The sequence below is a fragment of the Aythya ferina genome (assembly GCF_964211825.1).
Source record: "Aythya ferina genome assembly, chromosome: 1".
Lineage (NCBI taxonomy): Eukaryota > Metazoa > Chordata > Aves > Anseriformes > Anatidae > Aythya > Aythya ferina.
The window spans coordinates 153825992-153852851 of record NC_140296.1 but is presented as its reverse complement, the minus strand read 5'-3'; the positions used below and the strand labels follow the sequence as shown (position 1 = coordinate 153852851).

The 26860-nt window shown below is 43.2% G+C and overlaps 2 protein-coding genes across 3 annotated transcripts; both read right to left on the bottom strand.

Moving 5' to 3' along the window:
• Positions 1-378: 378 nt before the first annotated feature.
• On the bottom strand, positions 379-10476 carry RBX1 (ring-box 1; the record flags this gene model as incomplete). Of its 2 annotated transcripts, XM_084507198.1 has the most annotated exons (5): positions 10331-10476; positions 8855-8933; positions 2799-2869; positions 1400-1485; positions 379-541 (listed from the first exon to the last, which is right to left on the bottom strand). In XM_084507198.1, the coding sequence occupies exons 1-5, from the start codon at positions 10406-10408 to the stop codon at positions 529-531; spliced, it is 327 nt and encodes a 108-aa protein (XP_084363324.1). In that variant the 5' UTR covers positions 10409-10476. The 2 variants fall into 2 exon arrangements, with proteins under 2 accessions (XP_084363324.1, XP_084363325.1); XM_084507199.1 differs by lacking the exon at positions 379-541 and having other exon boundaries at positions 1396-1485; positions 10331-10466.
• Positions 10477-18224: 7748 nt separating this feature from the next.
• On the bottom strand, positions 18225-26804 carry LOC311430525 (uncharacterized protein). Its single transcript, XM_084507182.1, has 8 exons — positions 25092-26804; positions 24895-25001; positions 23571-23710; positions 22488-22576; positions 22003-22387; positions 21358-21393; positions 19825-19876; positions 18225-18475 (listed from the first exon to the last, which is right to left on the bottom strand). Exons 1-8 carry the CDS (start codon positions 25142-25144, stop codon positions 18459-18461), a joined length of 879 nt encoding a protein of 292 aa, XP_084363308.1. The 5' UTR covers positions 25145-26804; the 3' UTR covers positions 18225-18458.
• Between the last annotated feature and the right edge of the window lie 56 nt (positions 26805-26860).

Genomic DNA, 26860 nt, shown 5'->3' with positions numbered 1-26860 from the left:
CTGAATTTTTCCTCTGCAGGGGAGCTGGTTTAGTCAAACTAGAGAGCCGAAGCAAGAGAGAATAACTTCTAAGAGTGACACAACCCCTAACTGTACAGATCACCATTTCAGCCCAGCCGCAAGAAGCAGGTCCACAAGAAATGCCATTTGCATAAATTACTCAGCCAGGCATGCCCCGCGCCCAGCTCGATGCTGACTTCAGCGGGCCAGAGGCGTGGTTCTGAGTCACGTGGGAGAGCGACCAAACCCGCAGTCAGGAGCTGGGCACGCTGACAGGAGGAGCTGCCCAGCTTAAGGGTTCCCTGGCTGAAGTCTACAGATAATCCTCCTTCCTCGTTCACCGACTTTCCGCTCACGAAAGGAGGGCACACTCAGACGGGAGGCTCCGGCAAGATTTTATTCAATGGTACACAACAGGGAGGAGTTGGGGTTACATGGCATACGCTGCTGATTTTTCAAGTTGCTAGGACAAACCCAGAGGGACACGAACAACTGAGGGTGACGACGTAAGAAGCGTGACGACCATCTCTAGTGTCCGTACCTGCAAATATACAATAGGTTAATGCTTTTTTTAATAAAAAAAAAGAGAATCCTGAAGGGTTTTATTATGTTCTGCTTTGTTTTAATCTGGACTCTAGTTAGAATTAATATGCTTTAAAAAAGGGGAAGGAAAAAAAGAACGTGAACCCACAGTTAAGAGATAAATGGCACAGGATAGGGATAAACGAAGCAGGTGACAAACTTACTACCCACTGCCAACATACAATTACCCCTCAAAAAACACCCATGTGTTTCCCATTCTTAGTCTAACAAAAGACCTCCAAAGAATACAAAATAAAAAGAAAGTATAAATCACGAATAAATGGGTCAAGGCTGTGGCAGTGGCTATGTGGACACCTACAATTAAGACGCCAGGAAAGAGCTGTATTAATCTTTGATCCTATTAGAGTTACAAACCAAATTGTCACAATGCAGAGGGCCTCAACAAGACTTCTGGCATTTTGGTATAAATGCTTCGAAACAGAAGCTAAATTCAGGTCATTTTCTAAGCCCAAACAGCTCATGCAGCAGCATTATATTCACCTGAGGCTCCACTGTCAGTGAATTCCATTTCTCTTCTGCTCTCTGTTCTTTACAGAGAAGGTCGATAGGAATCACCACTTTCTAACAACTCCCATGTACCCCACAGCTACTTGGGCTTCCTTCAGAGCTCCTCACCACCATGGGACTAAGGGAAGGTCACTATACAGCAAGGTGGAAAAGAAAAAAACCCTTTCCCAACAGCAGCTATGCCCTCGGACCCACAAACACGAGATTACCCTCATAAATGACATCATTACTTCCTATTAGCAGGAGGGCAATTAGATTTTTCATCTCCAAATCTCTGCAGGATACCTACTTTTGGAACTCCCATTCCCTGTTGTCCAGCGGACATACTTGGCGAGTTTTGAGCCAGCGAGAGATGCAGTGGAAGTGGAAAGCATGCTGGAAGAGAAAACGCAAACCACGTTATTTCAGAACACACTAAGGCAGCTCAATGTGCAAACTACCACAGAAAGCATCGTGGTAAGAAAAGAGCAGCAAGCGTCTGCAGACAAAGGCGGGGAGGACGGATCCTCCAGCTCACTGGGAGAACCGAGGAACCGGTCTGCATTTTCAGAGAGAAATGAAAGGAGTGAAATGGCAGCAGGCAGCCCGTTTCACAGCACACACAGTGGCAAGCAACTGACTTCTGATGAAGGAGAGAGCGCGGAGTTTAGCAGCTGCTAAAATTGGCAGAGCAGATGCTGATAAGCAGCAGCATCAGAAAGACAAGAAAGAGAGTTTCACAGCGAGTAGCAAGGACGATACATGTGTACACGCTGATGCTCTCCAACAATCTTCTGGACAAACTAACACTTGAATAAAAATGAACTTGCAAAATTGAAAGAAAAAAATAAAATCTCTGTTCTGTGCCTAGCACAGACACCCTCTTCCATACCCCAAATAGCTACTCAAAGCCAAGGTCCCATTCGTGGTAACTTTTGCAGGCAGAAATCTTCATTTTGACACCAGAATATTCTCATATGATTAAAAATTTGCTCTTGTCCTTTACAGAGGGAATTGGTACATTTATAATCCTATTTCAGCCTTATCTCACTGTAACTCGATCCCACAGCACAGCGAGGATGGGATGGGTGAGCAGGGAGTTACTCCATTATGGAAAAATATGTCTTCGAGCTCAGGTCCAGGCTAGCTAAGAGGCAGGCAGGTTTGAGTTCACGTACTACTGGGACCATGTACAAAGGAGCATTTATGGCCACAAACGAAGAACTGGAGATTATACACTAGAACCAATTTGGTCTGCCTCCAAAAGGGAAAGCAAATCACCTAATTACCCCATATGGATTCCTTGAATCAGCCTGCATAAAGACAAATCAAGCATGGTGACATTCGAGTAATCCTATTATCTGGAAAGAAAAAAATTAAAAGGCATGGCCCCTATGCAGGACCTTGATCAGGAAAATCCTGCTCAAAATTAAAGATCTGTTCTGCTTCCAGAAATATAGGTAAAGGCGTCCCTTCCTCCCTTCTCTTCTGTGTCCTCCTCATACACCTCTCGAACTCTCACTCAGTTTTTCCCCCCTTCTCTCTCCTTTTCACACACGACTAAACAGACGGTGTTTAAAGTTGTGTGTGATGTTTTTCTTTCTAGTGGATTATCTGAAACGTTTTAGAGAACTAGCTTTGTCCCAAGTCAAGAGAAAAAGGGGTAACATCACTGCATGTGAGCTCAGCAAACAAAGACTTTCCCTTACATTGCAGACGCCCCATGCAACTGTGCACTCTTCAGAGGTAGCTGACGCTTGGTTTGCTTGACATTCTATGCCTGTGGAAACAAAAATTAAACACATATATACAGGAGAAAAAGATGTACATGCAACACCAGCCAGTAGAATACTTCATTACAACAGGGTTGTAATTGCATTTATAACATCAGAAAGTTTTGTTGCATTTATTACATCAAAAAGTGGCAAGAGCAGTTGCTCTCATGCATAGCGTTTTTCTAAAATTATTAGATCAAAACATATTTCATCTCATTTTCCTTCTCCCTCTACATTTTTAATATTCCAAAGTTCCAGATGGCAGCAGTACTTAGCTCATCCACCAGCGGCATGTGTCTGTTTTCCAAATTTGAAGGATAAATATTTTTATTTGGTTCCCCTTGTGTTTTAACGCATCTGTTCTGATTATCAGTCGCAGCAGAGCTTTGAAGAAAAGTTTACTGAAATTTCTTATCCAGGTTTCTCGGAATATAAATTCATTCATCTTGTCAGACGTTTGGTACCATTAGTTACATTTACAAATTAATTTGCTCACATAATGATGGGCTTTGTCTGTCTCCTTCCCATGGTCTTGTGACTGGTAAGTATACCGCCAAAAACAACACAGTAAAAAAAAAAAAGTTTAAAATGTGTATTTTGAACTCTTTGTACCTGACAGATGAGTACATGGAATGACCCCAAAACAGATAAAGACTACTTTTGGCTTTGGGTTAGGTTTTACATTTTCTCTCAGGTGGCATGGGTAAGAGACTGAGGAAGGAAGAACTGCTCTAGGAAAATAAATCCAACAACCTGATTCTCTGTTCTAAAGCTTGAACAATTTACTTCTGGTCCAGCTCAGGAAGAAATTTCAGAAGAATAAGAAAACACTTCCAACTCCTCCACAGGCAGCAGCACAAACCTGTGACCAACGATTTAATCTAGCTTTCTGCTAAAGGATGCTTCCTTTAAAAGTCAAGCCAAAATGGTTTAAGAAGGCGTGCTGATAGACGATCAGCTTAGGATTTGATACATGGGCTTGTTGCTTTCTTTTTTTTTTTTTGCAGATCTTTTTTTCCTGGCAAAGATAACGTCTGAACGAGCTCCAATTCGCTGTTTGCGTTTCGTTTGCTCAAACATGCTCTGAGGAAAAGGAATCTGATTCACAAATTAAGAATTCAAAAAACTTTCATGCCCCACAGGTTTAGCTGAAAAACCTGATCTTTATTTTTTCCGTCCTATTTATCCCTTCCTCCGTTTTCTACTCTCTTTCAGCTGTGGAGATGAGCGGAGTTAGAGAAAAGCCAACTTCTCATGACATGCAAGGGAGATGGGTTAACCTCAGTCATGGGAAGTTACTCACAGCAAGACTCAGGTCTAAGGAAGCTCAGTAGCAACAACCGTTCAGCACGGTTTGAATGAACCTCTGTTAATTGTGTTTTACATCTCGATACGATACACAACAGAAGGTCCAAAGCTCAGTCCTTGGCCAGCCCACAGAAGAGAACAAAACCAGTTCAGCTGAAAAGTACGGCTGAAAAGTCTGATGACTTCATGCCTTCAGCCGTCAACACATGCAGCAATAAAACTAAATCTGATTAAGAAAATGGAAGGCGTTCAAGAACCTTGAAGAGCCTCAATCACTTTGGTGAAACGTGCACCTGTTTACAATTTGCTGCAGAAATCTCACTGTTCCTGTGATACAGACTCGTGGTCCTACTGCTTATCCTACATATGTTAGCTTGAAATACTTGGCCCAAGTCTGTACGTTAGCAGAAAATGGTGAAAAGATGAGTACTGAAAGACAGAGAGGAAATCCATTTGAAGCAAAAAAAAAAAAAAAAAAGTCAACTGGCAAGCAACCTTTAACTGCAGAAGTCTACGAAAGCCAGAAAAATATTGCAGCACACGGTATCCTTATTTTGTTTCTTCTCTTTCCCTGCTGGAGACAGGATACTGGGCATATTAGATCTGAAATCCATCTAGCCCATTCTTATGTTGCTTTGCCTTTTTACCCCCTACGTGGCCCTAACCTGTTAGCTGGGCCCTGTGGATCACAACCCAGATTTTTTTTTTTTCTCCAGGCTTTAAAGGATCCCACGTTTTAAGTGTGAATGAGGGGGAAGACAGACGGTTTAGGTAAAGGAGAGGAGCAGGACCGGAATTCATTTAAGCGTCACATGCTGACCAACAAGTGCTGTCTAAAATATAACAGTCCCAAAAGCTTAAGAGGACAGATGAACTTTTGCAGAAATAGCTGAAGAGGAGTTCTCTCATGGTGATGTAAGGCCCTCCCAACAAGGCAGCCAGATTTAACTCCCCCATCAAACAGGCTGGAGACTACTGCTGGCACTGCTACCTTCGGCTGCCAAAAAAAGAAATCCCTAAAGCTGAAGCACTTCCCGGACTCCCACTATCCTAATTTCAAAAAAGGGACAAGATATCAACTATGCAACCATACAAATGGACAGCCCCCAGCAGAAAATGAAAGCTGATGATTCTGGCTATGGAAGAAGGATGAGCTATTTTCTGGCTGCTGACCCAAAAGAAGCAATGAAAGAGAGACAGTAACAGGCACCAGAGGAATACTGAACTCCTCTTCTTTTGCCTTGCTTTTGGCAGAGTATCTGGAGCTAAAACTCGAGCTACCTGTAAATAAATGTGAAAGAGACAATGGAAGTGTTTCAACACTGGGAGTTAGAGCAACGCATGTTGCATAATGGCAACTTCTGAATCTCAGCATCTCTTGGGAACCGTCCCTCTCCATGGACTTCTCCTGTTGCAGAAACCTCCTGAAGGTTTATAACCCAAGTACCCCGAGATTTACATGTAGGTAGTCACAGTGGCAGGTATCAGAAGTCAAGCACACGCCTCCTGCAGCAACAGCCCACTGCTGAATTTGATGACAGAGCTCTTCAAAATGGCTTCCCCTTCAGCAAGGGCAACCACGGTACAGGTTCCCCCTTAACCTTAGAAAACAAGGGGCAAAGAGATGCTCTGAAGGCACTGACTCACTGGGAAGAACAGAACAAAATGCACATACCTTGGCTGGCAGCACACATTGCTTTAAACCAGAGGCAGAAAAACAACAACAAAAAAAAAAAGGCAAGTAAACTTGTACATTTCTTACTTACAAAATATTGACTGAGCTCTCCAATTGTTTTTCAAACTTCAGATGGTTTTCAGAACTTTCCCCTTGCAATTTTCTCCATTTCTTCAGAATTATCTGCAGGTTTTTCCAAATACTTACCCTAAATTCCTCCTGTCATATCGTCATGATTCTTTCTACTTATAGCCCCCTTGTGTGACAGTCAGCATTTCCTCTTAGAATCACACTCCCAAAATATTTGTACACAGCTATCACTTTCCACGCTCACTTATGACTTAGCAAACTATATATACATGACTTAGCAAACTTTATATACTTAGTTCTGTTCTGTTCTTCTCAGAAAGCCAAAACCAACTAACCTGATAAGCATCCTGAGATTCTGCTTTGGATTCTAACCAATTTGTCCATCCTCGTGAAACCTGACCATCGAATTCATATTTTGCATTTTACTACCAAAGAAAAGGACCACTATTTGGATGGCACATTTTATACAGTTCAAAAGTACACTGGTCACCTTACAAGACTGCATTCCACATTTCAGATGAGAAGGTAACCCAACCACAGAGTTTCCTAACACTCAACTTGCCACGCTGCAATGATAGCACCAAAGAGCAAACTTTTGAAGAAATCAGGAGCACTGCTTACAGTGCTCTAAAGAGGAAGTGGGTCCCTCCAGAAAAGAACAAAAACACAACACTGAAAGTCTGCTCATCCCTTCTGTGTGCTGAAAATAAACCGTATTGAGGGTCAGGGGAATCCTTTGTCCTTATTACCAACAACCAAGTCGTAACGTACATGCACTGGGAGGGCTGCATGAAACCTTAACATCGTTACATCCCAGTTTTAGATGTTGGATTTATAATGTTAACAATCCTCCATTAGCGTGGCTGGCGGTACTTATCGCTCTTTTCATGTTTGCCCTTTTAAGGTTTCCCTTCATCACTAGGCGAGGGAGGCATTTGTACCCTGCATTTTATCAAACCGAACCTTCTGTTGTTCTTCCCTGTACATTCTAGTAATTTTTCCTCAATTTCCAACCTCTTCACGTCTTATGTTTGAAAATCTAATTAAAGCGTTGCTTAACATCATTAATGACCTGTAACAAGGAAGTAAGTAAATCCAGAGCCAACACTGATCTCGGAACACCAATTTAGATACCCTTTCTACTCTGTATACTGTCAATTTCGGTCCACCATTTACAGTTCAGGCTTTTCATAATGTTGCTCATGCCCTAACTAATAACGTGTTATGCTTGAACAACTCAAAAAAAGATTGGAAAAAAAGGAAAAAGAAAAAACCCTACGTTACCCATCTGCTTTTCCTTTGCTGTTTTTCCATAACCTACCTATGCACTTTCAACAGAATAAATTCACTACTGAAAAAGTAACATCTGTCTACACTCTTTCCAGCTTTCTCCTCTCTAATAAATCATAAACGTGAGAGACTAAGCTGAAGTCAGTGTCAACCTCAACTATTTTTCAGTGTGGTACAGGTTAGAGGTACTTTTAAAGTACATTTTTATGCCAAAGGATTTTGGTGTATTTCAATATCATTACTATCACTTGTTTTTAGTGTCATCATTCCCATTCTAATAACCAAGAATAAAGTGAGGGATGGATAGGAAGTAGCTGGCTCAAAATACAAACACAACTGCCCCATAACAAAGAAGTCAACTTGCTTAACTTAGTTTCAGCCCTGTTAGTGTGTTTTCTTTTTTTTTCCTTTTTTTTTTCTTTTTTTTTTTTTATAAAAGAAAACACAACAAAAACTTCTGAAAGTAGTTCTGTAACAAATGTTTAATTATAATGTGAAATCAGGTGCATCTCTCTCCAATTACTACTATAAACTTTTTTTTTTTTGGTTTCATATAGGCTTATTGACAGTGTTACCATTACCTGTGCTGAGTTTTGTTACTTTAACAAAGCTATCACAATGGAATTGTGCCTAGCCTTTCTCAGACATCATAGCTCTTGCTTTCTGGGGTCCCACAGTCCTACCATTTTAGTAACACAGACAAATTTATGTCTGGGGTATATTGAAAGGTATTTTGTCCCTTGCTACTGAAAAAAAAGTGGACAGTTATTGTGTAAGTAATATCCTGCCAAATTTTTGAGTGAAAAAAAATTGGTTTTGTACTTATTACGAATCCTTAACGGGACTAAAACCAGTGACTTTGTATATGCACACCTGTTTCACAATAGAAATGTTTGTACTTAATCCTATTATTACTTTATTTTCCAACACAGCAAGCATGTTTTTTTAGTTAACTGTCAAAAAATAAAATAAAATAAAATCAGTAGTAGCAATACTTGGTCTTCAGTTTTAATATTTGATTATCCTGTTTGTAAACAACCAGTTCATTTTCTAAGTAGTCATAAAATTCCCTATGGTATAACACAAACTAACTTCTGTAAGGGAGCTTTTGTAGAACAAGTAGTCAAAAAAAGTCACTGGTCTGAGCCTTTCCTGGCCAGTGGGACACAGAAAGCAGCACAAGATTTATTCCTAATGGTTGCCGTCAAAAAGTTGATACCTGTCCCAACGCCCACAGCCCTAACCTCTAACGCCTCTCTTTGTGAGCAATACCTGTCGACCCTAAATAATTTGACTTCCTACTGGCTCTTTATTATCACTTCCTTTCCTTTTGTTTGTGTGGATTCAAAATACAGTCAGCACCATCAGCTCTTCTGCAGATACAGTACCAAGTGATTCTATTCTTTAGAAGATAAGGGTGAGGGAAGAACAGTACAGTGACAGGGGTCACAAAAAGAGATTACAGAACTTCAGCATTATGTAAAACAGAGCTTAGTATGTGCTCTGCCAAGACTTATTTCTGAGCTGAAAGCTGGATTTACTGAAATATAACCTGAACAGTGGAAATTTCAGCTGTGCATCATGTACATGTCAGAACTGTCAGCTCTCTTCCCCACTGTTTACTTACATAGATCCATAATATGGTTTCTGCAAATGGCACAGTTGTCAACCACAATGTCCCATGCCCAGAGAGCTACTGCATTCCACTAGAGAGGGGGGAAAAAAAAAGCAAAATAAAAACATAATTTTCACTCAATTTATAGCATACAACAGTTCATGTACTTCCTCAAGATCCCATTTATTTCTGAAATGGAAACGCTGGGATATTTTTAAAAATCATTTATCTCCAGAGTAATTCTTTCTCATCAGTTGAGAAGCGTTGCTGGAAAGCAGTGGTACATTGCCTTCACACATACCTCTCGGACCCAGTTTCAGAATCAGGTACCCCCCTCAGTCACCCCCTTTTTATTTTTTGTCAAGCAATCGCAAGCATCTGCATTTCTATTCGAGATGTACAGACATGGATGTTCCTTGTGCCACATCCTCAGTTGTGATATCAAGGACAGTGCTTTGGAGAAAGGCCAATTCAGATGCCATTTTGTTACAAGGAATTTCCGTTACTTGCACCAGTTCTTCCAGTAACGGTTGGGGCCGACAACCAGAACCATCGCTGACTTTGCCCCTCACTGACTCCTGACCCATCTCTTTTGCAAAAATAAAAAATCTGAAAGTGGTGCCAAATAAACCTTTCAAAGATAAAATACAGATGAAAAGAGGAATCTCTCTGTTCCATGCTACCTCAGCGGACGGGTTAACTAAAAAATTCCGTGGCAATTTTAGCAAACCGATTCAGAATGAGGTTGTTAACACCAGCTATGCGGGGAAACATAGCGCTGTTTTATTCCTCCCTCCTCCCTAGAAAAATCCAGAATCGTGTCTTCTGTAAATTCCCAACACAGATGGGTTTGCCTTCAATGTTCAACACAACCCAACGGTATGTTGGTAGACGTGATGGCCTTCATTTACCGCTTACATAGTCTGTGTGGTTTTTTAATTCCTACGTTTTCAGTCCCTGACCCTATTGCCTGCACTGCCGTGTATTTTTTGTAGCGTGCTCTATTTACATGTAGCGTTTCTCCTCCTTCCCACAACCTGTGGATTCTGAAGGAGGAGGCACGCAGACTCCCAAGTGCTGCTTAGGGCCACCGGGTCAGTACCAGCACCACAGTAAGCGGCCCTTATCGCGCACCCTTATCGCTTCCCCAGATCCCAGCCCCGGGGCCAGCTGAGGCGCGGCGCAGCGAAGCGCGCCCCGACCCCGCGGCCCCCACCCCCGCCTCTGACAGGAGCGGCCCGGCAGGCGCTGACAGGACCGGCCCGCGCCCGCTGATTGGTCGGCTCCCCTCCGCGCTCGGCGGCCATTGGCCGGGACGCACGCCAACCTCCCCGCAAGCCCCGCCCCTCCGGTGTGCGGCCGGGCGGCCGGCTCCGGCAGGGCAGCGCGGAGCCGCCCCCGCCCCGCTCAGTGCCAGCGGGACCGGGACAGGGACCGGGACCGGCCCCCCGGGCTCGCCGCGCCCCGCCCCGCCCCGCCGGGCCTCACTTTCTTCACTTCGAAGCGCTTCTTGCCCGCGCCGCTGTTGGTGCCGCTGGGGGTGTCCACGTCCATCGCGGCCGCCATTTTGAATGCGCGATCCGGCCGTGCCGCGCAGCGCGCATGAGCGGCGGAAAGGGGGGGGGGGGGGGGGGGGGTGCGGGAGGAGGGGATAGAAGGGGGCGGGGCTCCCTCCAAGCCCCGCCCCCAACAGGTGCGGGAGGGGCCCGGCGCCCAGGGCAGGCCGGGAGCTGGGGTCACGTGACCCGGGCTCTTAAAGGCGCCGCGCAGGGCGGGGCTGCGCCCCCCCCCAGCGCCGTTACCTCATCGCCCCCCCCCCCGGGGTTGCGCAACCCGAGGGGCGGGGCCGCGCCCGGAGCCGGTGGGGGAGGGGAGGGGCGGGGCCGGGCAGTTAAAGGGACAGAGCCCTGGAAAGGGCCGAGGGGGCTGGGGGAGGCGGCTCCTCAGTGAGGAGCTCTGTTCAAAGCGGGGTCGCGAGATTTTTAATAAAAACGCTCATTTCAACCCCAAATACACATTAACGTCCCCTCAACTCACTAGAGCCCTGGCCGTGAACAAAACGGGCCAAAAAAACCACCACAGGACACCAAGCGATGTGGAATAAAACGATGGAATCTCTCTCTCTCCGCTTATTTAATGTCTATTCACCGACACGCGTATACCTGCACGTAACACCGGCACTGGCAGCTGCGTTAGGCCTCCGTGTGCCTCACAGCACGAAACCGGTGGCGGCACTGCCCAGTCCGCAGCAGGAAGGTCTGAGCCGCCTGCTGCAGCCTACCTGGAGTAACGCGTTGTGTGCTGGTGGCAGTGCCACCTGTGATTGCCTGCCCCTCGGAGCACTGCATCCCCCCAGACCCGTTTTTCCCCCCTTCAGGCTGTGTGGTGGGGAGGTGGCGGCAGCTGCAGCTTTGAGGAGCACCAGCCGCAAGAGAAACGCAGCCCCAATGGCCGGGGATGCCCTGAAGAGGGGCTCGTTTCTCAAAGCACCGGGACGTGCAGGGGAAAATGAGGAGACTGCCAAGCCGAAAAGGCAGGGAGGCAGGCAGACTAGGTGGCAGATGACAACTGCTCTGAGTGCGGTTACTCCCGATTAAAACAAGGCAAACTCCCTCTCCCAGTCGTCACAAACTGTTCCAGAAGGCAGGGCACCAACAGCCTCATGGCTTCAGTGCAGTTACCTTCCAAACGCCGTGCCTGTTATTCCGGTCATTGTCATTCCCCTCTATGGTCCTGTGTTTGTCTCTCCCTTATTTATTCCCCCCTGCAGCCACTACCATTTCCCTACAAGGGGTTTATCGGCAGAATGATGCCCCCATACACGTGCATTTGGTCTTTTTCCACATGGACCACTGGGGAACCATTCGTGAGGGGCAGCCACTTGCAGGCCTGGCTCCCACAACTGCCCCTATACAGGTGCCAGGCAAGGGCCTGGGGGCTGTACCAACAACACTTAACCCTCCAATGTACCACAGCAGAGAGATCCACACAGAACAGAGAGGAATTCCCCCCAAATTAACTGAATTTTAAGTTTAATGCTGACAGAAAATGTTGCTCTTCTGTCCTCGCTGCCTCAGCCTTTACCACTCTGTCAGCCTCAGCACGCACACCGAGGGGGGTCTCTCTATGGGGCCTATGGGGTCTCTCTGGGGCCCTCAGGTCACCCTCAGGAATGAAAATCTGACAGAAAACAGAATTTAAATACTTTGAAACCCTCTTTAGAGCAACACCTTTCCCTAACCTAGTCGTGAGAGCAGGGCTGGGCCTTCCAAGTCAGTCAGGAGCAAAGCGCAGGGAATAGGGGGAGGCAGTCCTCCGCTAAGGGCTTACAAACCTCAAGTTTACTTTTATAAAATACTTTTGCTGTTGCATTCCTGTGCTTCGCCTTCACCTTCTCAGTGCTTAAGGTGTGTTTTTGATGGTGCCCTAAGCAGGAATTACCTGGTATATGAGACTCATTTCTGTTCTGTGGTTGCAAACCGAGGAGTGGAAGTCAAGCATATTTTATTACTTTTTAAATATCTGTGGGCCTGGCTGTTTGCCCTCCAGCTGCTGATGCCATTAAAAACATTTGATTTGTCTAAGTTGGGATTTCTAGCACCATGTGCTTTTGTGGAGGCCCAAACAGACAGCATTCACAAATGTTGATTGGGACAAAACTGAACCTACAGTCTTTCCATGTTGCCTCAAAACTTCTCAAAGTGCATGAAGTGAGCAAACAACCTCCCACCAAGGCTCTGTAGCATGACCCACTAATCCAGAGTGCTTGGTAAAATAAAGCTGAATTCAAAGAACAGGGATTGGGTAAATTAAGCAATATGTCCCATAGATTTTTGGACCAGACTATGGTTGGTTTCTGCATAAACCCAGCCCCCCTGCCTCTGTGCATGTTTTCCAGATGATGGTCATGTTATACCCCTGTGTAGTACCACTGGCTTTGCAATCCAGTACTAAAACCTCAGGAGAGAAACGGAGCCTCCTACCCCTGGTAATCCAGCTAAGAAGAACAGATGAGATTTAGAGAAGGGAGCAGGTTGCAGCCTTTCATGGGATGGTGACTAATTGCTGCTCTTCCTTTCTCATGGTGTTTCACCTCAAGCTGCTTGATAACTTGCAGATAAAATAACATCCAACCGTCATGACTCAAAACCAGCCTGCAGGCTACCAGATGCTTGCAAAAGCCATGGTACTTAATGACTGTGCCCAATTTACTGCAAACAGCCTTTCCCCACACATGAAAAAGAGCAGCAGGGAGCGTGGTTCCAGGCTCAGCAAATAAACCCATCCTCACGGTGGGCTCCTCACCCCCACCCCATGGCTGACCATCAGCTGCTGCAGAGAAACATCACCGGGACAGAAGGGTCCCCGTGCACGACAGTGAGGATGTTGGGCAGATTCCAAAGAAAGGTTTTGGACCCATTCCTCCTGCCCCTCGATGCTCTCCATCCTTGGGAATGGTTTAGATTAGGTGTCAGGAAGAATTTTCAGGAAGGGGTGGTTAAGCACTGGAATGGGCTGCCCAGGAAAGTGGTGGAGTTACTGTCCTTGGAGGAATTAGAGACGTGTGGATGTGGCACCTAGGGACGTGTTTTCGTGGCAGACTTGGTCTTGTGGTCTTGTTGGGTGATGGTGGTTTTGGTGATCTTACGGGTCTTTTCCAACCTAGATGATTTGATGATTTGAGCACTGGGTCATAGTCTGGATGTCCCTGGTTGCTTAGGCAAAGTTTACAAAGCACCTTTTATCCATTTAGTGAGGATTTAAAAAAAAAAGAAAAAAAAAAAAAAAAAAGAGAGAGAGAGAGAATGTTATGATAGCTCAATTCAAGTAGTTATATGCATCTACTACTGCAAGTAAGCAACAATGTAAAAACTAGCAGACTAATTAATAGTAGCCAGGAAAAACCACAGGAGTAGCCAAAGTAGTAACACATGCTTGCCTACATATAAATCAATGAACTCCTACTGATTTGGGAAATCCATGAACGCTCGGTAACATGAGGAGAGGCAGTTCCAGACTGGTGTGTGGGAGACACTGAAACACTGTTTACACATATTCTTATCTACAACTACTCTCGACAGTCTTGAATATGGCACAGCCACAGAGAGGGAATAAGCAATAAAATCAGAGAAAAATATTATCAGCAAGGGTGGTCTGGGAGCTTCCTCCACAGGGTCAGTGTGGAGTGATGCTGTTTAAAAGGAGGTGAGAAGCTTCAAGCCACAGCTTTGCATTTGCCACCCCCCACTTGTCCTTTTTCAAAAAATAAAAATAATAGAGGTCCCTCCCAATTCCTGCAAAGAAAGAGGAAAAAGCCATATTTGGCTGAAGGAATACTTTCCCACCTATCTGCTGTTTCAATATGAGTTAAGAAAAAGAAGGACAGGACATGATGCAAGAGCTTCAGGGAGGTTTTAATGAGACACACAGGAAGTTCTGTATTGGCCCAGAGTTTACTACAGCTGTCAAGGAGTTGACTCCTTTACCTCATTGTATAGAAATACTCATTAGTTTATCATCAAGGAAGATCCTTATATTCAAGTTCACTCACATCCCATATCCCTCTTTTTTGTGTGTCTGCGATCATTCAAGATAACTGGTTGCACAGGTCTGAATGGGAATCTGATAAGTAATTCTGAGGAATCAGGGAAGCTGGGAAAAGAAGAGGCCAGAGGCCTGACAACACCACGTGCATACAAACCGTCACATACCAGACTCTTTTAATTCCCTGGAGTCATAAAACCAGTGCCCTGTTCTCCTACCTTCCTCTGGTCACATGAAGTGGGACAAAGTACCCGCATTTACATACATTTCTCATGCTGGGGGTTGGACTAGCAAAGAAAGCTTCTTCAAAACCCCACTGAATAGCAGCCTTTGGTTAGAAAGGAGCCTGCAGCTCAGGAAGATTCCTCCTAACTCATCTTTCATATAGCGAAACTCAGTTAATTAAAACATTATGGAGAGTAGAAGAAAACTGTTTCTCCTTCTTGTCCAGTTTTAGGACAGGGGAAAATTGAGCGGATGATAGTTTATCTGGGTGGGGGAGGTTGAGGGACCAATAGCCCCCAAAAGCTCATGAGTGAAACTCATTCTTAGCTGATTAATAATTAAGGTAGTTGCTTATGCTGAACTAGCTTTCCCTCAGTTTGCCTTGCTATTTCTTTCTATTTACTCCTTTCTCCCTTGCTGTCTTTTTTATTGTACGTGTATTTTACTTCTTTAAATTTAATCGTCAAAATCCAGGTTGCGGGTTTATTGGCGTACAGAAATTATCAGGTAATCTGTCCCTTCCACAAACACATTTCATTCCATCTTACCTGCATTGAGAATCATTACGGGGTGCAGTTCATTTTGCATCTCTTCCTTTTTATACTGTAAGATCAAAATGTCTGCAATTCCCCTGTAGAAAAAAAGGGGTTTGAAGACCAAGGGGCTTCTCTGCAGCCCTGCAAAGGTCTTTGGTGACGCTTTAGGAGAGAGGAATAATCTGCTCCATGAAAACACCGGGGCTGCTGTGAAGGCAAGCTAAAGGCTGGGTATCCCACGTGTCCCAGTTCCCAGCAAGCGTGAGCTGATTGTACTGGGGGAGGATTTCCTTTAAACTCTCTTCAGATGTTTTTAGCTGCGGGATGGAGACAACCTCCTCCTGGTGGAGTCTGGTGAGCGGTGGTGTCCTGATGCCACCAGGCTTGCTCGCTGCAGTTAGAGCTGCCGAGAGAGAAGAGCAGAAAACAGATGGCCATTTGACAGTAAGGAAAAGGTTGGCATGCCACTTTCAGCTCAACACTGGATGTTCGCTTGGAAGCTCTTTGCAGCCGTGTTTAGTCACCCCTTCATTCCTGCCCGGGCTGTGTGGAATGCACTCAGCTCACCACATCTCCCTCGGGTTCTCTTTCAAGTTAAAGAGAAAGTTTGAAAGAAACAACTTTGAGGGCACATTTGGGATTCACACACACAGCACAACAGTGGTTTGTTTGCAGCTGCTTAATTTAAATTGGATTTCACTTCAATTCGTTGAACAGCTGAGGAACCCGTGTGGACACACTTATTTGCCTTAAGAGTTTGCTTAAAATCAGTTCCTAATTGATTTAAGCTCCACTGATCAGATTTAAATATATATTTAAAAGGTCAACACAACCTTTTGCATCGATTTAATGAAAAGATATTGAAAGCAGCGCTTGAGTGAACTGGTGCAACCCTGTGTAAAAAGCTGTTTGAATTAGTATAGTATGGATCTTCAAAAGATGGAAAAACATTTCTCTCCCTCAAAGCTTGCAAATTCAATCTCTTGATTGAATACTAGAAAGACAGAGGTTGATGGACCTCTCCTCTGATGGAGCTGGGCATCGATTTTATCATTAGATATACAAAACAAATACCTAATTCGGTAATAGGCACATTTTATGGCATCCCTTGATGGTGCTCATCTTAGTCTTGCATATATATATATACACACTTTAGCTCAAAAATCACAAGCCTTCTCTCTTCAATGTGAAAGTTCAAAATTCAAGCCTGTGAATGCTTTTGAAATTATAATATTTAAAAGATTACAGTCTGGAGAGGACCTTTTTAAAATTTAGATAAATAGCAGTGCAAAAGTATCACTTATGTCAGAAGCCTATTTCACTGTTTAACAGGTGCAGATATTCATCATAAATTAAATCTCATTTGTGCTGAGAGGTTGAATTGCTGAGGAATCACTTTATTGGTATGCGAAATATTTACTATGTATAGCTGGACGGCTTCCCAGGAATTCTGATGAAATATATTAATGCACAAGAGAGCACATCTTTTCTTCACAAGCCTTGTGAAAATGTAAGCTTTGCTCCTCTCAGTGTTTTATACGGAGTTATTAAAACTGTCTGAATTGTCCATACCAATTTATGTAGAATAACTGCTAAGAAAGACCTTTTTATCTAGAAAATTCTCTCTCTGTTGAGTAAAGCTGCCGTCACAAACATGAATGTACTCCTTAAAATAAAACACGCTTTTCTTTAAATGACATTTTTCTTCACCCTATTTAGAAATTGCCTTTTTCTTATAGAAGGGTGAGAAACCACATGTTGCTTTAAACAAGTTCAGATGCCCAGAAGAGAGGAGTGATATTGGGATCACTTCAAAAAGCACATGAACTTAGAAGCCAATAAGTAACATTTGGCTGGGAATTGTTTGCATGTGTCCTTTGAATAAGAGGCATTATTTGCTAAAAATGATTTATTTAGACAATTCAGCTATGAATTTCTGTAGCTGTGGTACAGCCGAAATATGGAACAGAGGTAGAAGAGAATTCCAGTTACTGTCTAAGAAGGGTTCTTGATTTCCATCTGTAATATGAGATCTGGGTTTGCAGTGTAGAATAATTGATCTGCATAACAAATACAGACAAGGTTAGCTCTTAGCTTTAACACTCTTAGAGTGTTAAAATATGCAAGAAAAAAAAAAAAAAAAAAAAAAAGACATCAATAGCAGGTTTTGTGCACAAACAGGAAAAGCCTCAAACAAGCGTAGACCACATTCCTAACAGCTGAGAAGCCACATAAGTAAATAGATAAATACATAAAGCAGCAATAAAAGCCAATATGAAGTGTAGCATATTAAAAAACTAATACTGAGAGCCACGAAAGCTCAAGAGTTTACATGAGCAGCGTATAAAATGCTAATGTAACCACCACCAGGGAATCTTGTAGAAACCTGCCCCCTGCAAATCAAAAAAACATATATACAGATTTCCAGGAATAACAGATGGATACCAATTTGCAAGGTTGAAATTTGTTCTCTGTCCCTGCTTCACAGGCTTAAGTTGCCAAACTATACACACACATGCTCAAGGATGTTCATCTCTGGGACAAAGGTAAGTCCTCTGTCCTACCTGCTACACACCACGACGTGGTTTAAGCCATGCAGCCAGAACATGAGCAGTACAATTTCATTTCCATTCTCCAAATGTTATGGCCATGCAGTGTTCTGCACACGAAAGCCCTCCATCCTGCCCTTGACTAACTCATTTAGACTAAGTTCTTTTATCTTTGCTTTTGTGCAGATACAAATTTTGAAAATCCACACTTCATTCAGACATACCGGAGATACTGCAATGATCTCGGAAACGTTAGAAGAGACAAGGTGCACAAGGCAGCGTGTGTATGTGTATGTTGTGGTTGACTCTCGAGTAGGGACATTTTGTGTTCCAAATCATCAGTGGAGTAGTGTGAAAAAAGAGCAACAGTTTTTGATTTAGCTGTTACAATGCACAGAAAACTGCTGGGAAGCAGTCAAGGGTCAAACCTTTCAAGCCCTTTTTTTTTCCAATAAGATACAAACTCCCAACACAAGGAGCAGATGAAGTGTTTCTCCACAAACAATGCGTACATCAAGACAAAAGCATTGTGCTAGTTTATTTTTAAGCTAAAATCGCAGAATAAGTGAAGTAATCATCTCTTTATTATAACATCGAGTATTTTAATTAAAAAGGGAATTGTGGCTTCTGCCATTAGTGCTAGCACATTCCTACAGATCTCCATAACAAACCCGACTTTCACAGGCAGGAAGTTTCTTTCTGGCTCCACACACAAGCTCATAGAGCTGGTAGTCTTGCCACATCCAATTAATAGAGCAGCAGTCACGCGGGGAACAGTCCTTAGAGGAAAGGAGCAGCCAGATCAGTTGGGAGGAATTTTTTCCATAATCCGAACACATCATTAATACGTAATGTTTTAAATACTCATTAGAGTGTGGCAGAGAACATCAGTCACTTCCATCAAGGCTGGAATCCACAGAAGCAGAAGTCCCATCCTAACAAGCAAAACATTGCTGGGATAGCTCTGGAAACACTTGCTCCTATTTCCATAGGCTCAGCAATACTTCAGCTGGCCGTTTTATGAAGACCAGCTGAGGGAATGATATGCAAGAGCATACAATACAGGAATCGTACTTCAAGTCAGAGGCTGGAACATGCCAGTTTACTTCGAGACCTGTCTAATCTCAATTGTCTACTCAGGAGTATTCACACCTGGGAGCACTGAAGAAGGTACTTTAAAACTTTTTGTATATTAAACAGTTACAAAATTAATTACAATTCATATTTATAACATTTCTAAATCAGTTCATTTCCTAATTAAAAATTTACTCTTTTTTTTTTTTTTTAATAAATATGTTATTTGAATAAAAAAGCTAGAAATAGGAATCATCTTCAGTCTTGCCCAGACCTTTATATTCCAAAAATGTATTTAATCTTTTAATTTATGTAACAATTTAGAAGCTGGGGGAAGAGGATATAATATCTGCAACAAACATAAATTCCAAGAATGCCTCTATTTGCTATTTGTCAGCTAAATAACATTATTTAGAAGAATTAATAAACATAATAAAGAAGATAATGCAAATTGTTATTTCTTGACACTGCTGTCCACTAAAAACTTTCTGAAACAGTTTGTTTATCATCAGTTCAGCTGCCTCCAGATAAAATGAACTAATACTTTGTTGCACAAGCAGGTTATGAGAGACTGCATGGAAAAGCCTGAATAGAGTAAAAATCAAAATGGAGCAAAGCTCACCAAGAGCAAAATAACGATACGGCTGACTTGAAAAGAGAGAGGAAATAATGGGTTCGAAATAAGCAATAGAGACTCTCCACCACTGTGTGTTCAGTTTGCAACTGCTGCACCATGTGGTCTCTTCTCTCAGATTAATTTCAGAAAAGAGGAAGATAGGTATGTTTCCACCTCACCCTATTTGAATTGAAGGGCAAGCATGTAAAGCTCGCGGTGCTGAGCACAGCTGGGTGCTCATGGGCTCACACCCTTCTCCTCCAGGCGAGGAATAAAGCTCTCGTGGAGGGGCATCCTCCTGGTCAGTGCTCAGGGCTGGGAGTGGCTGCCTGGGTCAGTCTCCTCCAGGCCCTCTCCAGACTTCTTCCAGAGCAAATCCAGCTTCTGGACCCTGTAAGAGGTCACCCCTCCTTTTACTACACTCAGTGGCATTCATACCTTCCAGCATGCAATATGAAGCAAGTTTTCCAACGCAAACGGATGTACCGTGCTGAAAAATATCACATAATGGGAAATGTGAAAACATCTCCTAGCACTGTGTGCCTGGTACCTATTAAATGTTTTAGCTGGATCAATACAAACTTACCAAGTGGAATGAAAAAAGTTGGAGGTACATGAAATTTATATTGTGCCTGCTTGATTTCAAACGTGAAGGAAGAACAACAAATGGATATTGAGGGTTTCAAAGAGCAACCTTTGCTGTTGGGGAAGTTAGAGTGATCAAATGTAAGAGAACACAGACAACGCCAAGTCTTTCCTGAAACATCAAATCCCAAGTTCAGAACGCAACTGAAAAGGCAAGGTCGACTCACAGCGTACTCAGCTCTCTCCCTCACACTTACACTTCAGGACTGCGTTTGCCTTTTACTTTGTGTTGGCATGAGCTGTCTGAGATCTGTACAGACAGGTCGTTCAGGAAACAAATGGCAGACCTGGATAAGCTCTGGACCATGCTCATGTCTCTCCCAATCGCTTATTTTACTGGAACAAACATAGGATGGCAAAAAGAAGGGCAAGCCCCAATTCAGTATGGAAGCAAACCAGAGGAGCCACAGTGCAGCCTCTTTTGTAACTTTACATTTAATTTTTGAACACATGAAGATTATGTTTTATACTAGGGAAAAAGAATAAAATAAAGAAGAGGCAAAGTTCAGAGTTGCAGGCATTGTTTTGAAAGTACAGCCACAGTTCCCCTGTCAAGCCTACAGTGAACTCGGAGCAGGTATCTAGGCTCTTCATTAAACAAATTAAATTGCTGCTTATCCTCCCTATAATGCCCCTTGTGGAGTCCCAAAAAAAGTTACATAGATTTTTAATGATAGGGGTGGTTCACAGCTGGAACAGAAGAGTGAACGAAATAATTTTTTCCTCTCCCTTCCTCAGTGTCCAGATTAAGGCTTGATGCCTTACCGAGGGATCTGCTGTAGTCACACATGAGCTACCAGGCACTAAATTAAACAGGTAAAATGCAATGGTTGTAATAGGAAGGCACTCAAACTACCCGATCAAAGCGTGCCTCCTACCCTTTCATTCTGTGACTCTGTTGACTGAAAATGGGCTGTATTATAGAGGATTTTCATGCCAGTCCTCTGTTAGCTTATAAGACACTAAAAATGGATTCCTTAAGAAATGCAGCATTTGGTCCATTTTTTTCTTAAATGTTCTTAGAGAAACAGATTATCAGTTTTATAGTATATTATTAACATTCACTACAGTTTCAGACAGAGTTGCACACTGGAGGAAAATAGCAGCTCATATCTAATTGCTGAGATTAATATGCAGTTATCACTATATTAAGAATTTAGGTTTGCACTACGATCCTCTTTTTCATTAATTGCTCCATTTGTTCTATTTCATTTCTCTAAATAACCAAGTTAATTGGGTTCAAAACTCGCATAGTTCTGGGTTTCAAGAGTAATAATCACTTCTTTCAGACAACACACTCTCGCGTTTTTTTGGAAAGGCACTCACCAGGTGAGAATCACAGAGAGCTGTCTCCTCAGAAGCCTCATACACCAGGGAAATTACATTATACAATAGGAAAAAAAAAAAACCAACATGAAGATGGAGGCAATGTAAAGGCTACGTGGTGGTGATTTACAGTAAAATATATTACAGAGATAATGTAATTATTCAAACCCCAAGCATTATAAACCTTGGACAATCTAAGTTAAAATTAAATTTTACAAGAAATCCACATAAAGTGTAAAGGAACACAGAGTCAAAACATCTAAACAATCTTAATTATGCTTGGTGAAAAGCTCTTCAAAATCTTTAAGTAGCTAAAAGGCACAACATTTGTGTTCGTAATATGTGTGTGTTTATATATAAACTAATACACACATGCTTTTGAAGATGAATCATACATTTCCACTTTATAACTGAAAATTCATTAGAAACCTCTCTCTGTTCTGCAGGGAAGGGCAAAAACATACAGCATGCCTTTAGAAATCTCCTAATCGTATCCAAGTCCACAAATGTAGAACCGTCTCAGCGCGAACTGTATGTTTTTGCCTGGTTACAGTCACCACAGTAACACCCATGTAGCTGCTAAAAAGCTCACCTCCTGGAAAAAAAGAGCAGGGTAAAGCATAAATTAGGAAGCGATATACGTACCAGATTTATCTGCAGTGCATCAGAGGGACCTCGGTGGGACCTCATGGAATCTGGCAACAGGCAGTCGGGCAGTGCAACGAGCTGGGGGCTACGGCTCGTTTGGCTGCAGATGGGCAGCTCTGAGCCTGGAGGGACAGTTGGGGGGACAGACGGAGTTGTAAGGCCTCGGTGACAGGGGCAGCTGCCTGGGGATGAGAGGAGTGGAGATTCCAGAGCTGTCCGTAGGGCCGGGTCTCCTTCTGCCTGTCCGAGATCAAGAAGGCGTGCGTGGCTGGGCTGAGGGAACGTGCACGGCGCGTGAGGAGTCAGCCAGACCCAGCTCCACAACAGCTTCAGGCCCAGGATGGGAACTGTCCTGATATCAGATGCTGTATCAAACTTCTGTCTAAGAGGCAACATTACAGATGTTAAGCAGATCAAAACTGGATCCTGATGACATGTTGGGACAACAGCACGGGCATACCAGCACAAATGATGAACCTCACCTGGGCCACTGTGTAGAAATGGTCAGTCTGTGAAGAGGTGGTAAGAAAGGGTGTTCACAGGCAGCATCAGAAACACCAGTTTTTGTAGCCTGGAATGAGATCTGCACTGACAAAGCTTAAAATTCCACCCCTCCTATGCTAATTACAGATGGACTTTATTTGAATGATTTATGGTGTCCCCTCCATGGCCACAACCGAGATGTAACACTGGTCATTGCAGAGGTACTGGCTGTGGCTCCCATAGGCAAACCCAACATCGTGTGCTGTGCTCTATGTGCATATCAGACTGGAAAAAAACAGGGTACACTTTCCCCAAACTCAAAGCACTACCTTTATCATGTCAAGGATTCACACGGTACAAAATTGCCTGACACCTTCGAAGTATTTCCTGGTAGAAGAGTCAGGCTGCTTGATTTTGACTTGGATCAGCAGCCCATCCCATTTCACATTAATCTCTCAGAAGCGCACATAAGTGGCGGAAGCTTTGTTCTGCCGAGGAATAAAAAGAAGCTGAGACTCTCTCCCTCACACAATATTGTTCATGTTGGCCACATTTACTGATAAAGACAAACAACCAAAGACAGTGAACCTTTTTCCCTGGAAGGAATTGCATTTCAACCATTTTTTGCTGGACTCCCAACTTCTCTCAGTACCTGATCGATAAACGACAGGCTGAGTGTTTCCAGATTCTGCTGCCATGAAATTCCTGCCTGGACCATGAAAACTAAAGTTTCTTAAAAATCAACAACACAGATTCTTCTTGGTCTCCGCAGGAGAAAACCAACACAGAGCTTCAGATACCATGTGTCCTGGCCCAACAGCGCATGTCTGAGACCAAGGAGCTCCAAAACAGGAGCTCAAAAAAACAGGAGCTCCAAAAACAGGAGCTCACTCAACCCTGTAGGGCTATTTGTTTCTTCAACAACCAAATAAAGGGAACAATGTAAACCCTAACCATTCTCATTCCTGGATCTACAACCAACTTTTTTTTTTTTTTTACTTTTTTTTCACTCACAGCTCTGGCCATCAGGCCTACCCAGACAGGAACTGTTTTTTCTTTGCCACCGTTAATGGATAACTCACTCGTGGTAGTTCAGAAGGCCTGTGTGGTATGAGACAGCAAGAGAAGGTGACACACATGGAAGACCTGGCAATTTTTCCTCGTTCCCTTCTGCCCGTCTTCTGAAGAGTCTGGTTTTGGTTAGCCAGATTTTGGTGGTGCTCTGGAGAAACAAGCAGGTGAGAAAGTGAGCAGGTGACAAAGTGAGAAGGCAAAAGGAACTGAAGGGAGAAACTGAGCCTCACTATCAATTTCTGGTACAAATTCTGCTTTAAAAGGAAACAGGATTAATTTTATAAGTCCAACCCACTTCTGGAGCCAGTGTTGCCCAAACCCATTATTTTTAATTAAGATTTTAGAGGCTGAGCATGTGTGTAGGGAGCACAAGTACCATCAAAAACTGCAACACAGTTTAGGTCTGTGCACTGATGAAAGATGCCCATATATGTTTCTACACAACTCACTTCAAAAGAAATCCAAACCCATCAATTTATTGCAGTGCAGAGTGTCATTATCCAGTTACACAAAGTACTAAGCATCTCATCATAATTAAAGTATTTTGGTCATTTATCTCGTATGGATTTTTTCTAAGTTTAACCTTAACTCTTTCTGCTTTATAGAAGTTCTTCTGGGAGTAATTACTAAATTTCCATAGTAGCAATTTGGGTAGCATAAGAGTATGTAACCTCAGCCTTGCTCCCTCCATCATAATGAAGATTTTGCCTAGAAATGTACTTTTCCCCCTGCACATTACTTAAAATATGACACATGATCAATAACATGAAACTGCAGGAAACTTTCTTATAGGATAATTCTATTGATTTTTAAAAGAAATAATTAAACTAGCTGTTAAGACCAAGTTCATCAATACAATCTGACTCCTTTCCTCCCCCCTCGAGTAGGACAAATCAATCAGGGTCTCCCCGCTAGCATAACCAGTTTCTCAGCTATGGTGCTGCTCTGGCAAGGTACCGAATATCCTTTTTACACCTGGACGTTGTCTCCTTGCTGTTACATCCACCTGCACACATCCCCCCGGCTCCAAATTACGCCCTCCTCCTCAATCTTCTCTTTTGCGCTGTACATTCCCAGAAGCCTCTATCTCCATTCCCTTTTACGTGCCCCCTCGGTTTGCTCCTCCTTCCCAGACCATCAGGTTGCTTTGCAAAATATCAAGTGCAATTTTAGAAAAGACATATTGTATTTTTTCACAGATAACAGGGATTGAATGCCAAACTGTGTTAAATGCCAAATTTCTTTCCACGTTGATGACAGAAGTCTATCTGCAAATTAACGTCTCTGCTCAGGCTGTACTTTAACACCAGGACTTTACTACCAACTAGTTACCTGCAAAGCAGAGCAGGCCTCTGGTAGAGTATGAAAAGGGAAAGCCAAGAAAAGCCTCCTGGGCTTCCTCTGAAAGCCAAGCAGCTTCTCCATGGGGATGGCTGGCTCTGATGTGAAAATTTTATCTCATTCTCTGATTCCCTTAAGGCCCGTGCCGTAGTTCCGTAAAATCTCTCCCCAAATGCACTTGCATATACCTCAGTTTCTGCTGGCTCAAGAAGCCCAAGAAAAGACGCCTTAAGGTACACATAGTCGAGCTCCTACGAGCCAGCGAAGAGGATTCGGCAGCAAGGGTTAGGAAATGGATTCACCCTCATCGAGCAGCTGACAACTCGAGCGGCCACCGAGAGCGGCTCCTGCACCCAAGTGGTGGGAGTGAGGAACCTCTGCAGTGGCAGACAGGCTGGAAATCCGGCAGTATGGAAACGGAGATCAGGGAGGTACGTCACTGTTACAGGCAGTCAGAGGAGGAATTCTTTAGACTAGTTTCTCGGTGAAGGACATGTGAAACATTCACGGATTTGGTTGCATTCAAGGGATGCTGCATCATGCGCGTAGCTACCAGACGACACTCTGACCGTCCACTTCTGCAACAACTGAGAAAAAGCCTTCAAAAATGTAGGTTGGTAAAACTCAAATTTAATACATTCTGCACAATGGACTCTCGCAGAGCAACAGATTCAAAACATTTGCAGCAGTTTATGCAGAAGAAATGGCTAAACACTCTGAAAAAAAATAGAGAAACTTCGATTGCTCCAGCAATTCACAGCCTAAATCAGGTACACTTTGCATGTCAGGGCACAGCAGTCCTAGCAGACCCATTACTCCTCCAGCAGAGTCACAAACACTTCTTTACTGACAAGAACATTCATCCTCAACATTCCTAAAATCTACTGGTGTGTGCAAGCTGCAGGATTTTCCTGAAAGATAGGAAGTAGTGTGTGCCTATATTTGACAATGTACAAGATAATTTATAAATCTCCCTGAAAAATAATGCTTTTCCTGGAAGTGCTTACATCAATTCAACAGCCATGCAACTTGATGGCCCAATAAATGACTTTCTAGAAAATGATTTATCTTAAAAATATTTTTATATGTATTCCAAAGGCTTATTTACAGTAAGTATAACCATTAACTCTGCAGTTAAGTACCTGGGCAGATGTGATCAGCAGACACATGTAGCGCCCAGGTTAATGCTATTTTAAGCTGCTTACAAAGTTCAAAAATCCAAGATTTTTCCTTGTTGATATGGTTCTAACATGTGTAATTGGAACAACAAACGTGTTACAGATCCAAAGAACATTAAAAGTAATAGTCAGATCTGTGTCCACGCTTGACAGGCCTTCCATCTAACAATTTACACTGTGCTTCTCACTGTAATGCATAGGCATCTAAAAAAAAATGTCTGAGATTAGCAGATTCTCTTCACTAGGTGAAACTTGATACATGAAACTCTGTAAAAACATTCACTTTTCATCGTGTTTAAAAAACAAAATTACAGCGTGTCTTGGCTGCCTTTCAAGTGCCAAATTCACATGCTGGTGGACACACCCAGCTCCCATTAAAAGCAATGGGAGCTGCGTGACACTGGCTGGCTGGCCTTCACTGAGTGAAATGAAGCAGAAAGAAAAGGAAGGGAAAAAAAAAGAAAAAAAAAAAAAAGAAAAAAGCAGATTTTGCTAGATGCTACACAGCAACAGAGCCAGAAGTCATACTCGAGAACCCTGATTACCATCCCCTACATCTACTGTGGGGAATTAAGGCAAAAAAGGGAAGAGACAATGCCATTGATGAGAAAGGAAAGCAGGCATTAGGAAGCAGTGATATGGTGTGTCAAAGTGAGTCAATATTGGAAGAGAATAAAAAACTGAGAGGAGAAGAGAATAAAAAACCGAGAGGAAAAATACTGAAAGCTACAATCAGAAAAGACAAAAGATTATATGAAGCAGAAGTAAGCAGAAATAAC

Coding starts and splice junctions, on each gene's coding strand:
- LOC311430525 (XM_084507182.1), bottom strand. CDS start 25,144: ATGTGTACCTTAAGGCGTCTTTTCTTGGGCTTCTTGAGCCAGCAGAAA. Junction 23,711..24,894: donor AGGCCTGCTCTGCTTTGCAG/GTAACTAGTTGG, acceptor TTGTTTCTCCAG/AGCACCACCAAAATCTGGCT. Junction 22,388..22,487: donor ATTTCTACACAGTGGCCCAG/GTGAGGTTCATC, acceptor GTTGCCTCTTAG/ACAGAAGTTTGATACAGCAT.